General features: G+C 42.4%; 1 protein-coding gene across 1 annotated transcript; it reads right to left on the bottom strand.

Annotated features, from left to right (window-relative positions):
• Nucleotides 1-6,034: 6,034 nt before the first annotated feature.
• On the bottom strand, nt 6,035-6,220 carry VTJ04DRAFT_4159 (uncharacterized protein; the record flags this gene model as incomplete). Its single annotated transcript, XM_069362138.1, has 2 exons — nt 6,035-6,081; nt 6,115-6,220. 2 exons carry the CDS (start codon nt 6,218-6,220, stop codon nt 6,035-6,037), a joined length of 153 nt encoding a protein of 50 aa, XP_069219115.1.
• Between the last annotated feature and the right edge of the window lie 7,363 nt (nt 6,221-13,583).

The raw sequence follows: 13,583 nt of genomic DNA, 5'->3' as shown, positions 1-13,583 counted from the left end.
AGTGGTTCTAAAGGAGGGTTACAGGTTTTTCACCCGGCCTACGGGTACGGTTTTCCTGTATACTAGCCGAAGAAGGACCGACGAGCCCTGACCAAGGGCATGGCGGAGTAGGAGAAATAATAATAATAGTTTGTTGTCATCATAATGCCAGAATTTAGGCCGTTTCTATGACGTTGTTGTCGTTGACTTTTTGCTATAATTTTGGGGTGTCCCGGATCCCAAACTGTCCTACTTCTCTAAAACGCAGAATACAGCGGATAATATCGCGCTTAGGCATCGTAACCTTGGCATAATGCCTGGTTAAGTCAGTATTGCTAACAGTACGTAAGGTATGGCTATAGGCCGAGAAGGGTAAGGATTCTTTGGGAGATGAAAAGGAACAAGGCTAGCGCTTTGCCATGGCGACAGAATAGACTTCCTTAATACCTTCTCCCTTATAAAAACATAGGACTAAAGGCATCTAGGGATAGTAATTTATTTAACGCAGAGGCAAAAGTTAGTTTGGCTACTATATATATTTGATTACTAGCGGACTAAAATAAAAACTATCAAGAGGCTGGAGTGTTTCTAGAGTAGACAGAGGGGGATAAACAGCTCTAACATAATGTAATAAAGTACATGACAAGATGATGGAAGTTATAACTATTACATTTACTATGGTTTAATGTATGATATTCAAAAGTCATCGGGGTGTGATATAGCAGTTAAATACTCGATCCACTCCATCGCGATATTACTATTAATCTCAATATTATCCGAGGCTCAAACAACGGGTTATAGATACACAGAGCTATCCTTGAGGACCTAAACTATTATTCATTCATCCGCTTAAAGATAACGAAGGGTAAAAGTAAGGGACCACATTCCAAGGTGTGCACACTTAATAATCAAAACCTATTTCCGGTTACCCAGCTGAGCAGCCATAGGAGAAATATTATTCTAAGGGATCATAACCCACTGCCCTAGTTTATTTCCCGTTATTCCTCTCTATCTGATCTATATCATAGATATTCTTATCGGGAACACTATATTTAAACCGGATAGTTTAAAATACCTCGAACTATACTTTTGTAGCATTTGTCGAGCATACCTTTTCGGTTTTAATCTGTTGTACGAGACCGTAAGTCGGGGGAGCGGGAAAGATAGTTCAGACACCAATGTGAGCCGGAAGGAAATATATATCTTTCTGCTAAGCTAACAGCTCAGTAGCAAGCCTGTAAATAACCTTAATTACTATCAGCCATTCCGAAGTATTAAAATGCCGAGGAATAAGCCTTCGTAACCCGGTCTTCTTCGGGAGGGTAATAGCGTTCTTCGTAGAAATAGGCGATGCTTAGTAGTGTTCTACCGTCGAATCGACTACAGAGTAATAAAACGTTGGCTATTACGTTTATAGAAGAGCTAGTAGACCAGGATTTATAGCTCTTTGCAGCGGCTTATACATACGCTAGATGTAGCGTTCCTTTTCTTCGTTATTTTTAATGATCTTCATACTCCCCAAGCAGCACGAACAAGAGCGAAGGATGTACCTAAAAGGTAGGTTTTAGTAAAAAAAGAAGTTATTTATTATTTATTTATTTATTTCTCCTACTCCGCCATGCCCTTGGTCAGGGCTCGTCGGTCCTTCTTCGGCTAGTATACAGGAAAACCGTGCCCGTAGGCCGGGTGAAAAACCTGTAACCCTCCTTTAGAACCACAGATATAGGAATCCAAAAAGCTACAAAAGAAAAGGAAAAGAGTGGCTAGGCCAGTGCCGACCTGGGGGCCCTCTGTGGCCCCCTGGCCAGTGCTAGCCCGGATCCTCCCCAAAGCCTAGGTCTAGCTTTACAGCTAGCCTATACTCTGGGAGCCTCCCCGACTGTAGAAGCCAGTTCACCACCCCCTTTGCAAGCCTCTGGGCTCTGGCGCCCCTGCCACGCAGAACGTAGTAGAGGTCCAGGCGGGTCCGGATCGCCCTAGGGTCCCAGGGTCTATGCCTTAGGGGTTATTAGCACTAAACTACCAAGTACTCCACAATTTCCTCGCCCTACCTACAGACATAGTAGGGGGTATTAACCCCTAGGACTTTAGCCCTAAAGAGGAAGTTCCGAAGGCCTATTACCCCCACCCTTGCCTAGGTAAGTAGGGAGCTCTGAGCTTTAGTTAGGCCCTAGTAGCAGGCCAGGGCCCTATCAGTAAATGGGAAGTCGGGGGTGTCCCAGTCAGCCGGCCTCCCGGGCCGCCTACCCTATACCTAAATCCTCTATTTCCACCGCTCCTCCCAGGCCTCCCGTAGTACCTCCTCCGCCAGCCTACCCCTAATCCACCAAGCTACCTCTAAAGCCCTTTTCTTAACCTTTATAGGCTCCTATAGTCCCTAGGCCCTTTAGGCGCCCCTCTTACTTCTAGGCTTTCTAAACCTCCTATAGAGCCTAGTATAAGCGCTAGTAATAATCTCCGCAGGCTTCTAGCCCTTTAGTAAGATTAGCTACTAGATTTACTTTTCGAAGTCTACAAGTTATTTATTAAAATAAAGATCTAAGGGGGGACCTAGGCCTTAGTTTCTAAGGCATGGGTAGGTATAGCCCTATAGGCCCCTGTAACTACGCATAGGTTATAGTTCTAGGCCCTGCCTAGGCTCTGGGTAATACCCTGGGGCCTGCCTCCTAGGGGGCTAGGTATATAGAAACTAGAGGCGCTATAGGCAATACTACTATGTATATACTTCATATACACCTCCCAGGCCCGGATTAGGCCTAGGTCCCAGGTCTTCACCGCAATCCTAGTTAGGGCAAATTCCTAGGTCTTCAGCTTCCTTTCTACAACCTACCTAAGCTACCTATAAAAGCCTTTAGTCCAGCTAAACCCCTAGAATCTAGCTAACTAGGTAGGCTGGATAGGGCTGACCCCTTTGTCTTAGGGGAGGGCGAGGTTAACTAGCACAGCCTATTACTTTCGGCCCCTGTTAAAGTAGATTAGATTATTTTTTTTCCATTACAAAGGCTATTCCCTAGGTCCTTACCTACTATAGACAGCTATCCTATACCCTCTCTCGCTACTAGGTATTAACTTTAAGGGTTTTCCTAAAAGCTAAGAGGTTAATATTATCTACAAACTTTACTAAGCTTAGGTACAGGTACCTCTCCTTTAATACCCTATATAGGGTACTAATATAAAGGAATAGTACTAGGGATAATAGGGAGCCTTAGGGGACCCTAGCCCTTATTGGTATAGGCTTTATAGCCCTGCTATTAAACTAGAGGATTATTATACGGTTGGCTAGCCAGGCGTATACCTAGAGGACTAGCTACCTTAGGTAGCCTAGATCCCTAAAGGTAACTAGTAGCCTAGTATAGTTTATTATATTAAAGGCCCCTGAAATATCTAGTTGTAGGAGGGAGGTAGATATCCGTTGCCTCCAGGCCTCCTAGACCTAGGCTACTACTAGCTGTATTGCTAGTTCTATAGACCTGTAGGCCCTGTTGCCCATTTATTCCTCGAGTAGTAGGTTATTTGCCTCGGCTGCCTCGGTCACCCTCTTCGCCACTATAACCTCTATAACCTTTCTAATGGTAGGTAGTAGGGCCATAGGCCTGTAGCCTACCGGGGTCCGGTATGTGGCTGGGGGCTTGCCAGGCTTCTGGAGCACCACGGTCTTGGCTACTTTGAACCTGGGGGGGAACCACCCTACCACGTAGGCACCCAGTGGCCCGGACCGCTAGAACGCGGGCTAGTGACCGGCTATACGCCTTAAGTAGGCCCGTAGGTAGTAGGTCGCCCCTCGGGGCCTTCCAGGGAGCGGTTCCCTATAGGGCTTCGCAGATATCCTTAGGGGGTGACCTGCTCCCTGATCTCAAAGCTGTTAGGCTATTCGTAGGCCAGGTCGGGGTCCTGAATGTCTAAGAGGTCGGCTGGTGGGTCGGGGAAGAAGCGGCTGGCTAAGGCCCGGGCCTTAGCCTCAGAAGTCGTTAAATCAGGGCCCCCGTGGGGGTCCTGGAGTGCAGGAAGCTTTGGGAGATCCGCCGCGGCGAAGCTCCTTAGCCGGGCCTAGCGCTCGAGCTTCCAGAGGAGCTCCTGGTTATCCCGGGCCTCCTGGAGTGTTGCCCTCCATTTGGCTGTTTTAGAGGCTCGAATAGCTCTGGTGAGCGCCTGGTTGCCCTGTTGAGCTCCGTGCGGGCCTCAGGGGTCGGGACTGCCTTGTAGGCCCTCTCGGCCTCCCTGGCCCGCCGGCGAAAGTCTCGGATCTCTGGGGACCACCATGGGGCCTGAAAGCCGCGGTTCGGCTTCTTGTTAGGCGTGGTTCGTTCCGCGATCGCCTGTAGTTCGGCCACTAGTTGGTTAAACGCCTCTTCTAGGCCCTGGGGTGTTCTATCCCGCCTAGCGAGCTCCCCGGCATACTTAAAATAATTTATATTTAAAGAGACCTTCAGCTTAGTAGAGTAGCATTAGGTTTTATACTATCCCTCACGGGGAAGTGGGACAATCTAGGATCTAGGATACCATTTCTCCACTTGCAACCAGGGGTTACATCACCACTATTACTACCACTACTATTACAAATAGGAAAATACTAACTAGATTACTACTAAATAGGAAAAAGTGAAGCTATTAACAGGGCGATTAAATAGGTAGATATAGAAAACTATAGTGTAGCGAATTACTGGAAAACATCAGCTGCGACGGGCATCTCCTTCTACACCTTCTTTGTAAACCCTACCTATCTAAGTAACCGCTTCTGTTTCTCCTTCTCCTCTTGTTCCTGTACCTCCTTTTCCTCCATTTCCTTCCTTTCTTCCAGTAAATCCCCTGCCGAGGAGAGTACTCGACCCTTAGTATAGTGTGCTTTGGCCTTCTTCTTCTAATTCTTCCGGGATTCTACTGTTTGACGGGTAGTTTCTTCGGCTACAATTGCTTTGGTATGGTAAAAGCCGCCTAATTCCTTTGTACGAATAAGGGCGTTCGCTACGGCGCTGATGCAGGGCGGGGGGAGCTGACGGAGTAGTGTATCTACCTCCTCTAAGAATGGCTCTACGGCTATACGATCCGAGGGTCGGGGCAGGGGCCGAGTGCGCTTGTTATTGACCTTGGCATCTTTAGTGCGTTCAGCGTGGATCTTTAGGTGGTGGACGTAGTGGGCTAAGGAACTTTTCCGGGTTGAACGGCACCAGCCCAGCTCCTCTCTATGTACCGGGTATATTCCTAGGCATCGTTTTTCGGCTCTCGTAGTAGAGGATTAGGAACTGGTAGTTGTTGATGCGGGTCCTGCCGAACATAGAGGTGTCGTTTACTAACTGATGATATCTGTTGCTTACGGGCCTAAAGATACCGATATCAAGTGGCTGGAGTTTGTGGGTTGCGTATGGCGGTAGGTATAGAGGGATAATATTACGGCTAATATAGAATTGAACGAAATCCGGCGATATATAGCTGGAATGGCTGTCGAGGAGAAGGAGCCGATATTTACTACGGTAGTGCTTTCGGGTATAGTATTCGAAGTGGTCAAGCTATTCGAGGGCGATCTTATTCGTAGTCTAACCGGTTTCCAAAGCTTAAATTATCGTTTTTTTATTAATGTTAGGTAGGACCTAGGTTATATTTAGTTTTTTATCTTTGAAGATGATGAAGGAGGGTGTCAGGGAATAGGGCGTTGTCAGGGGAGGTGATCAGAGTCTGTAGAATAAGGGTGACCACTGTGTTGGATTCTATCCTCTGTGAATTGAGAAGACTGAACCTTGAGGAGGGAGGAATTCTCAAGGACCTAGAGGTCGGGCGGGTTTCTTTTACCCGTCCAGTCTCGACCCCACTTCGCGGTGAATCTACCAATCAGTCTCTGCGTACCTGACAGAGGGTAAGATGTAACTAGACGCGGAAATATACTTAATTATAGAAACTTAGTTACGATACTGGCTTAAGTGATAATTGTATCCTTGGAGTTAATGGGAACGATGATATATTGATCTTTTCCGACGCCTATTATGTATCCCTTCTTATCTATATTATAGATATTGTTATCGGCGACGTTGTAGGAGAGGCGGGTTGTTATAAACAGGTCGAACTAGTGCTTGAGAGTGTCGTAGTCGATGGCATCTTTCTGCTTCTGATCTATGACCCGTGTGTAGAGTGCTTGGAGATTACTGTGGCGGCGGAGGAAGTGCTGGTGCCAGTTCTGGCCGAGCGGGTCGAAGTCCTTCTTGGTATGCAGCACCTGTGTAGCGAGGTTTCGGATTATCTTGATGGTCATTAGCCATCCCTAGGTATAGAGTTAAAAGGCGGCGTCGGCAATGGCTTTCTCTTCGGTTATTGTAAGGCGTTGTTAATCCTTGTGGGTAGCGTTTCGGGGGTTACGGCTGTGGATCCAAGTATGGAGGGTGGAATGGGGGACTTTAAAGAGGTTTGCGGCTTTTCGGATCGATAGGGCCTTTAATTCGGCCCAGGCGTGTATAGCGAGTGAGATACGTTTTTCTAGATCGTCGTCTATGTTGATCAGCTTGTTGGAGGTTTCGAAAAAGTGTAGAATAGGAGGGTTTTCCCTTGAGTTTTGGTGGTTTAGCTTACTATGAATGAAGCTTTCTAAATCGGGTATTTACTTATATGGATGTAAATAAGCGGCGTTTATGCCCCTGTCCCGGATCCTAGGTTATCCTACTTCCCCGTGAGGGATAGTATATGATTTCCAAAGTTATTTGGGTTTAAAGTCAAGTATCTAGCCCTGGAATGATCTACATACAACCCTAACCCTTGGCCAAAACTGGGCATCTACCAGCAAATGTAGAGAGGTACTCTCAAAATGATATGAACAGCACTAAAATAAGGATCTGTATATAAAGGTCTCCTAGTAATGTACTTATCCTCATGTTCGCCAATATCATACCTTGTAACCGTCATGATAGTACTAGTTGGAAATAGTGAGTTTTGGTGTGATTTCTGTAGATGGAACCTTTTTTTCTTTTTTTTTTTAAAAAAATAATTGCTGTACTTGAAGTATTCAGCTAAGTGTCAAAGCTATGGATTCTCTTCCAGTGGGACTACTAGGTAGTTACCGTTTAGGAGCAGGCTATCGTCCCTTAAGGTCCAGTCTTGTAGTTCTTTTCCGGACAACATCCCTAAAGCTGTCTGAGAACTCCAGAGTTCGGTTCAGGGTACGGATCCGGTTGATTAGCAGAATTCTGCATAGGTGCTTATTTAGTAAAGACTTAAAATACATTCTACTTCCTATTAGTATAATTGCTAGACCCCAGGGATCTGTTAGAAATTCCTAGATAATTTCAGGGGTGAGGGAATATGTTGGGAGAAGTATTTAAATGTATCAAGCCTCGTATGTCGCCTTCTAGGTAGTTAATATCTTCGTTTTTATAATAACGCGTTAATTATAGCGTTCCATTTTCTCGGTCAGTAAATAATCTAATTAATGGCAGAAAGGAACTCCAACTACGCAACCGACCTGATATCAGAAATGATTTTATACAATATATAAGGTGTGTAAAGATCTAGATGTCCCTCTTAATACCAAGTAGTTCGGGGCGCTACTCCTTATAGGACTAAACAATATTTAACAACTCCTGGTCATATTTAGTAGTTACCCTCTGTTTTTAACATTGCTTTAGAGAAGTATCCTAGATGCTACTCCTCCATAATGTTTTAGGAAAGTATTTCTATAACTAAGTACTCCTCGAGAGGTATTAATTTCCAGGCGCGTTATTCTTTCTGGGTCACTATCAGGATACTTGTTATGAAACGTTGAATCTTTATCAATGCCTCCTCATAGTTTGGGGTCTACTTAAACTTCTTTTTTAAAAGCTTCTAATAGCTGAGCTACACGTCTATAGTCTTTAATAAACTAGTAGTAGATATTCCAGAACCCTGGAAAGATTAAACCATAGGAATTATCTATAGCGTGTTTTAAATAACTACTACCTTAATCTCAACGGAGTCTACTTCCACTTTATATATACTAATATACCAATAGTATAGCCTGCCAATTCATGTTCCAGAAGAATTTATAATTTAATATTAATCTAAAGGCCTATAGCCTGAAGCATTTTACATTCCTCTAGAGTATTGGAATAGATAATAGAATCATTAATATAGGCAGTTATAAACATATTAAGGTACTTGAAAGATTTAGGAATTAACAATAAATACCTGGAAAGTCGCCGGCCTATTTTAAAGGCTAAAATGGTATAACCTATAAACCAACTGTATCGGGTCCGGGAAGAGGTTACTTCCTTACCTCCGAGGTCATACGGATTCTATAGAAGGCCTACTGGATTTTAAGTTTAATAAAATAGGGTAATAAAATAGTTAGTACTACTGAGCTCGCAAAGGGTTTCATTAATTGGTGGTAATAGGTATTAGTTCTTAACTAATCTTTTACTACGTTTCTAGTAGCCTACGTAGAAGTATTAACTTCTATCTAGCTTTTCAGCAAGGAGTGCTAGGGAGGTAAAGGGTGCTGGACTAGGTATAATAAAGCCTTTGTCTAGAGCTTCCCTACCATAGGTTATTAATACGTCTAGCTAGTCCAGCTTTAAAAAGGGAAAAAAGATAGTAGGTAACTCTAGCCCTAGTACGAGTTTGATCCTGTACTAGTAGGAGTAGTTTCAAGGTAACTAGTTAGACTCCTTTTTAGGAAGACGCTAGTAAATAGTTGGGGGTAGGAAAACTACTTTACTGCTTCAGCTATCCCTTTCTCGATGTCTCCCCTATAAAATTCTCTTTTTTAGCTAAAGCTGCCCTTCCCTTATAGGAAAAGTAATGAAGCTAGAATCCGCGATATAGTTCGACTTTTGCTCCCCCTCTAGGTTAACATCCTAAAGGGCCTTATCCTAATAGCTTAGATATAAAATACATATGTCCATGTCACTAGTTCAGCAGCGCCGCTAGATCATATATTACTCCTCCGAGTCCTCATCAATCCGTTTGGTTATAAGCTCTCCGCATAAGACGTACTTTATTTCATAGTATCTTGTTAACTAATAGTTGGTTTTAAGGATTAAACCTATCTGGACCTAGGCTTTTAGCAGAGGACTTTCCTGTAGTGTTGGCGGTTTCTCGGACAGTTTTGCCCTAGTTATCACTAATCTTCTTCAAATAACCCTTAGCAGCAAGGTGGTTACTTAGGTAGAGTGTTCGGCATATTATTACCGTTATTGCTCGATCTACGCCTTTATAACACCGTCCCCACGTTCAGCCTCCTGTTAGTGCTCTTCCTCTACAAGATAAGCTACCATATTTATATATATAAACAGTAGCTGCCCGGCTCTAGCTACACTGGCCTCCAGCGGACAGCACTAAGGAGAACTCCTTAGTAGCTTAGTTAACATAAACCCGATAATACCTATTTTCCCTTTAATAAGTAGCTCTCTTTATACCCACCTATATAATTCTTCTCTTCTCGGTCTCTGTATTCCTTAAGATATAACAGTTAACCTTTTCTACGGGTTTCCTTCGAACTTGGAAAATGGTAACGGAACGCGTAGTTTCTCTCATAAAAGAGCCGCTCGATACACAGAGTAGCTACTGCTTCTTTATTAAGAAATACTTTTGTTTACAGTCCTATGTTAACTAATGCTTATATTATTACTCTAAAACCATTATAAGGGATATCTTGTTCCCTAGAATACTTTGTTTTTATAATTATAGCTTTCATTCTATGCAGTACAGTCCGCTTACAATATAGAGTATATGTTAGTATAAATAGCTAGGTATAGGAAGTTACAATAGAAGTTGTAGAACTATTTACCTAATTTAATTCTAAGGCTAACATGCTTATAAGTCATAGAGCTCCTATTAGCAGGGTTAACATAGCTAGTTAGCCTTAAAGAAAGTAAATAAAAAGTCAAGGTTATAAACTACTCTTATTGTTAAGGGATAGAGACAGAGGGGGGTTTAGGTACTCGGTACCGTAGTTAGTAATGAACAAACGTAGCTATATAGCTAAATTCAATACCTTTACTCTAAAAGAGAGAGTTTTTTCCAGCCATTACATAGTTGTTACTTTCTTTTTACATTATCGTTACTAGGGAATTAACTTAGCTAAGATATTTTGTCAGCTTTCTCAGGGCCTTGGTTTCTCAGGCTTCGTCGGAGTTCTAACGGGGAGGATAAGAGGATAATTACTTAGGGAACGATAAGTATTAGCATTAGGGTCAGGTGATAAGGACCATTATTCCTTAAAATAATTTAATAATTTAGATACTTAAGTTAACGTTCTACCCTACTAGATATATAAATCATTCGGCTAGTCCGCCTTAAGGCCCCAAATCTCTTTCCTTGAGCTAACCGACTTTGCTATAAGGGGTGTAGCATGCTCCATCTCTATATATTAGCTAGGACGTAGTTTTCTTCATCACATCATTCCTTAAGCGTCATCGTCCCCTCGTAAATAGTTTTAAATGTCTACCGTAGGAGGCTATGCTTAACTTTAAAAGCCGTCTAGACGTCGGCGGTCTCCTCCCCAAGGGACTTAGAATAGAGTACTAGACTGCTAAAAGTCCAGAATACGGCTAACAAGTATACTAAATAGCTCTAATACAACGTTATAGTATTCCATTATATTGTCAAGTAAGCTAAAGAAAGCGTTGCCCTCAGTACACAAATAGGTTAGTAACAAGTCCTCGGCCTCTCTACTATTTTATTCTATTTTATTTATCGAGGTTAGTTCTAAAGAAGGTACCGGCACGGTTCGATAAAATAGTCTCAATAACCCGTCGATAAAGATTTTTTTTAGTTTAACAAACTACCTAATCAGGGATTCGGCGGATAGCTCAACCGCGCTAGCTATAGCGCTGAAGATTTACCGAAGTCTGAAAGTAGACTTTAATACCAGCTATCGTCAAAGTACTAAAACCGCTCACAAGTCTCCTTACTTCGCTAGCCTATTTCGTTTTCACCTTCCTAGCCCCTATTATAGGTAGCGTCGCACACTATACTACTAATTCCCATCTTAGCAGCTTAATCAATGAGTTAGTCTTAGGCTTAGTTGATTAGTAATAGACTGATCCTGGAAACCTAATCGGTCCGTTCGTTTCTTCCAGATCCATTTTTATAGGTAGGGTATTTTAAACCCCGTCGCCGGCCTAAGATAAAAGGAACGTTGAACTAATAAAATCGCAGAGAAGGAACCCTATACAGTCCTTATATCTACGGATAACCTTTGTATTAACGAAGACCTCTCTATTACAAAAGAAAAAGCAACGAGGAATAGAATAGGCCTACGCACAGGTAGCCTAGGAAGGTGCCCTTAATAAGGCGCTTTTAAATCTATCTTAGAGGTCCATGTTATTACCTTTTTAAAGCTTAGCCTAATAACGGAGATAATAACAAGATAAGGACCTATTAGTATCTTGTTCGAGCTTAGCATAACTCCTCTGTAAGCTAATTATTTAACTAAACAGAGCAATATAGCGCTGTACTAGAGCTACTTAGTATGTCTATCAACTAAAAGATTACGACAAGTCTTATACGATATTGAAGTAGTAAAGACGTAGCTAAGAGTAAAAGGTTGCCTTTAAGGCTAAGAGTAACAAGTTATGGGTAAGGCAGTAAGACCTATAAAGAGTAAGGCGAACACTTTAAAAGACCCTTTAAGGGAAAACTCTAGTTAACTTCCCACTATACATGAAATGTACGACATAACCTTAAATGAAAAGGCTAGAGCGTTTACCGAGAACGTATAGCCCGTTAAGGTATCGAAAAGAAGGACCGATATATTTATTAGTTGGCACGCTGGGTTAAGAGCTGAACCACTAACTCGGTTACTTTAAAGCAAAGCGCTATCATTGTCCAAACTTACTACTAAACCTAATAATAACTATGAATATTTACTAAGTAGTAAGTCGATCCTAGTAAGTCGATCCTTCCCTGCGTTGAGATGACTACTAAAATCGAGAAGGTAAAGCTTAATAAAAACAACTCAGTTAAACTCCTGATGCAAATATATATTTTCGGGAAGGAATAATTTTAGGTACACGATTTAGAAACTTTAAACTTGTTTATACCAAGGCTGATTACTTTAGCTGTATATCGATGTGTATTACGATTAACTTAGTCAAGAATTTAGAATCCTTTTACTTTCACTAGGGGATAGGAGGGCTGTTTATATCCTTAACTCTTTATTAAAGTTTCTTGAGGTAAACTATACAGACTTAATTGATAGGGACTATACAGCTAACGAGCATAATAATCCCAGGAGGAAACCTAGGGGACTCTTCTACGATTTCTGTTAAAAGTCTTTTTAGCTGGCAGTTAGTGCTAAAACCAAACGTTTTTACTAGAAGTAGAAGTTCTATAAGAAACCGACCTCTAATCTGGAGAAGCCATTTATCTCTTGCTTAAGTAAGTAATATAACAATTAACTTCTAGGCCTTATAAAACGAAGCCTAGTAATATACCCTGGAATTAAAGGATATTTAAGACGATTCTAGTAGAACCTGCGAAAAGAGAGAAGGAATCAGGGTACACCTGTTTCAGATAATAGAACCTTTTTACTACTTCATAGCATCTAGCAAAGCCCTAGTAAATGGATCTAGTGAGGCTTCTAGAACTTTTTTGCGTTACTTCAAGAACTCTATCCCTAATATATAATGATAAAAGGAAGTCTTATCTAGATAGAGGCTGTTACTTCTACGATGACTAGATTAGTTGGTTATATCTAGGCTGTATCTATGAGGACAGTACTACTATTATTGAGGTAATCCAAAACCGTGGTGCTCCAGAAGCCTGGCAAGCCGACCCGCGCAGGCTACAGGACTATAGCCCTAGTTATAGAGGTTATAGTGGCGAAGAGGGTGACCGAGGCAGCCGAGGCAAATAACCTACTACCCGAGGAACAAATGGGCAACAGGGCCCACAGGTCTACAGAACTAGCAGTATAGCTAGTAGTAGCCTAGGTCTAGGAGGCCTGGAGGCAACGGATATCTACCTCCCTCCTACAACTAGATATTTCAGGGGCCTTTAATATAATAAACTATACTAGGCTACTAACTACCCTTAAGGACCTAGGTTACCCAAGGTAACGAGTCCTCTAAGGTATACACCTAGCTAGCCAACCGCTTAATAATCCTCTAATTCAACAGCAGAGCTACAAAGCCTATACCAATAAGGGCTAGGGTCCCCCAAAGCTCCCTACTATCCCCAGTACTCTTCCTCCTTTATATTAGCACCCTATATAAGGTATTAAAGAAGAAGTACCCGTACCTAAGCTGAGTAAAGTTCATAGATAATACTAACCTCCTAGCCTTTAAGAAAACCCCTAAAGTTAACACCTAGCAACTAAAAAGGATATAGGACACCTACCTATAGTAGACAAAGACCCAGAGAATAGCCTTTACAACGAAAAAAAAACAAGCTAATGAACTTCAACAAAGGCCAAAAGCAATAGGCTACACCAATCAACCTCACCCTCCCCCAAAACAAAGGGGTCAGTCCTATCCAACCTACCCAATTAGCTAGATTCCTAGAGGTTTAACTAGACTAAAGGCTCTTATAAGCAGCCCATAGGTAGGCTATAGAAAGGAAGCTACAGACCTAAAAATTCGCCCTAACTAGGATCGCAGCAAAGACCTAGGGCCCAGTCCTAATCCGGGCCCTGGAGGTATAGACGA

The sequence above is a fragment of the Mycothermus thermophilus genome, assembly GCF_041956435.1.
Source record: "Mycothermus thermophilus strain CBS 625.91 unplaced genomic scaffold VTJ04scaffold_3, whole genome shotgun sequence".
Taxonomy (NCBI): Eukaryota; Fungi; Ascomycota; class Sordariomycetes; order Sordariales; family Chaetomiaceae; genus Mycothermus; species Mycothermus thermophilus.
The sequence above is the reverse complement of the archived record's forward strand: the minus strand, read 5'-3'. Positions and strand labels throughout refer to the sequence as shown.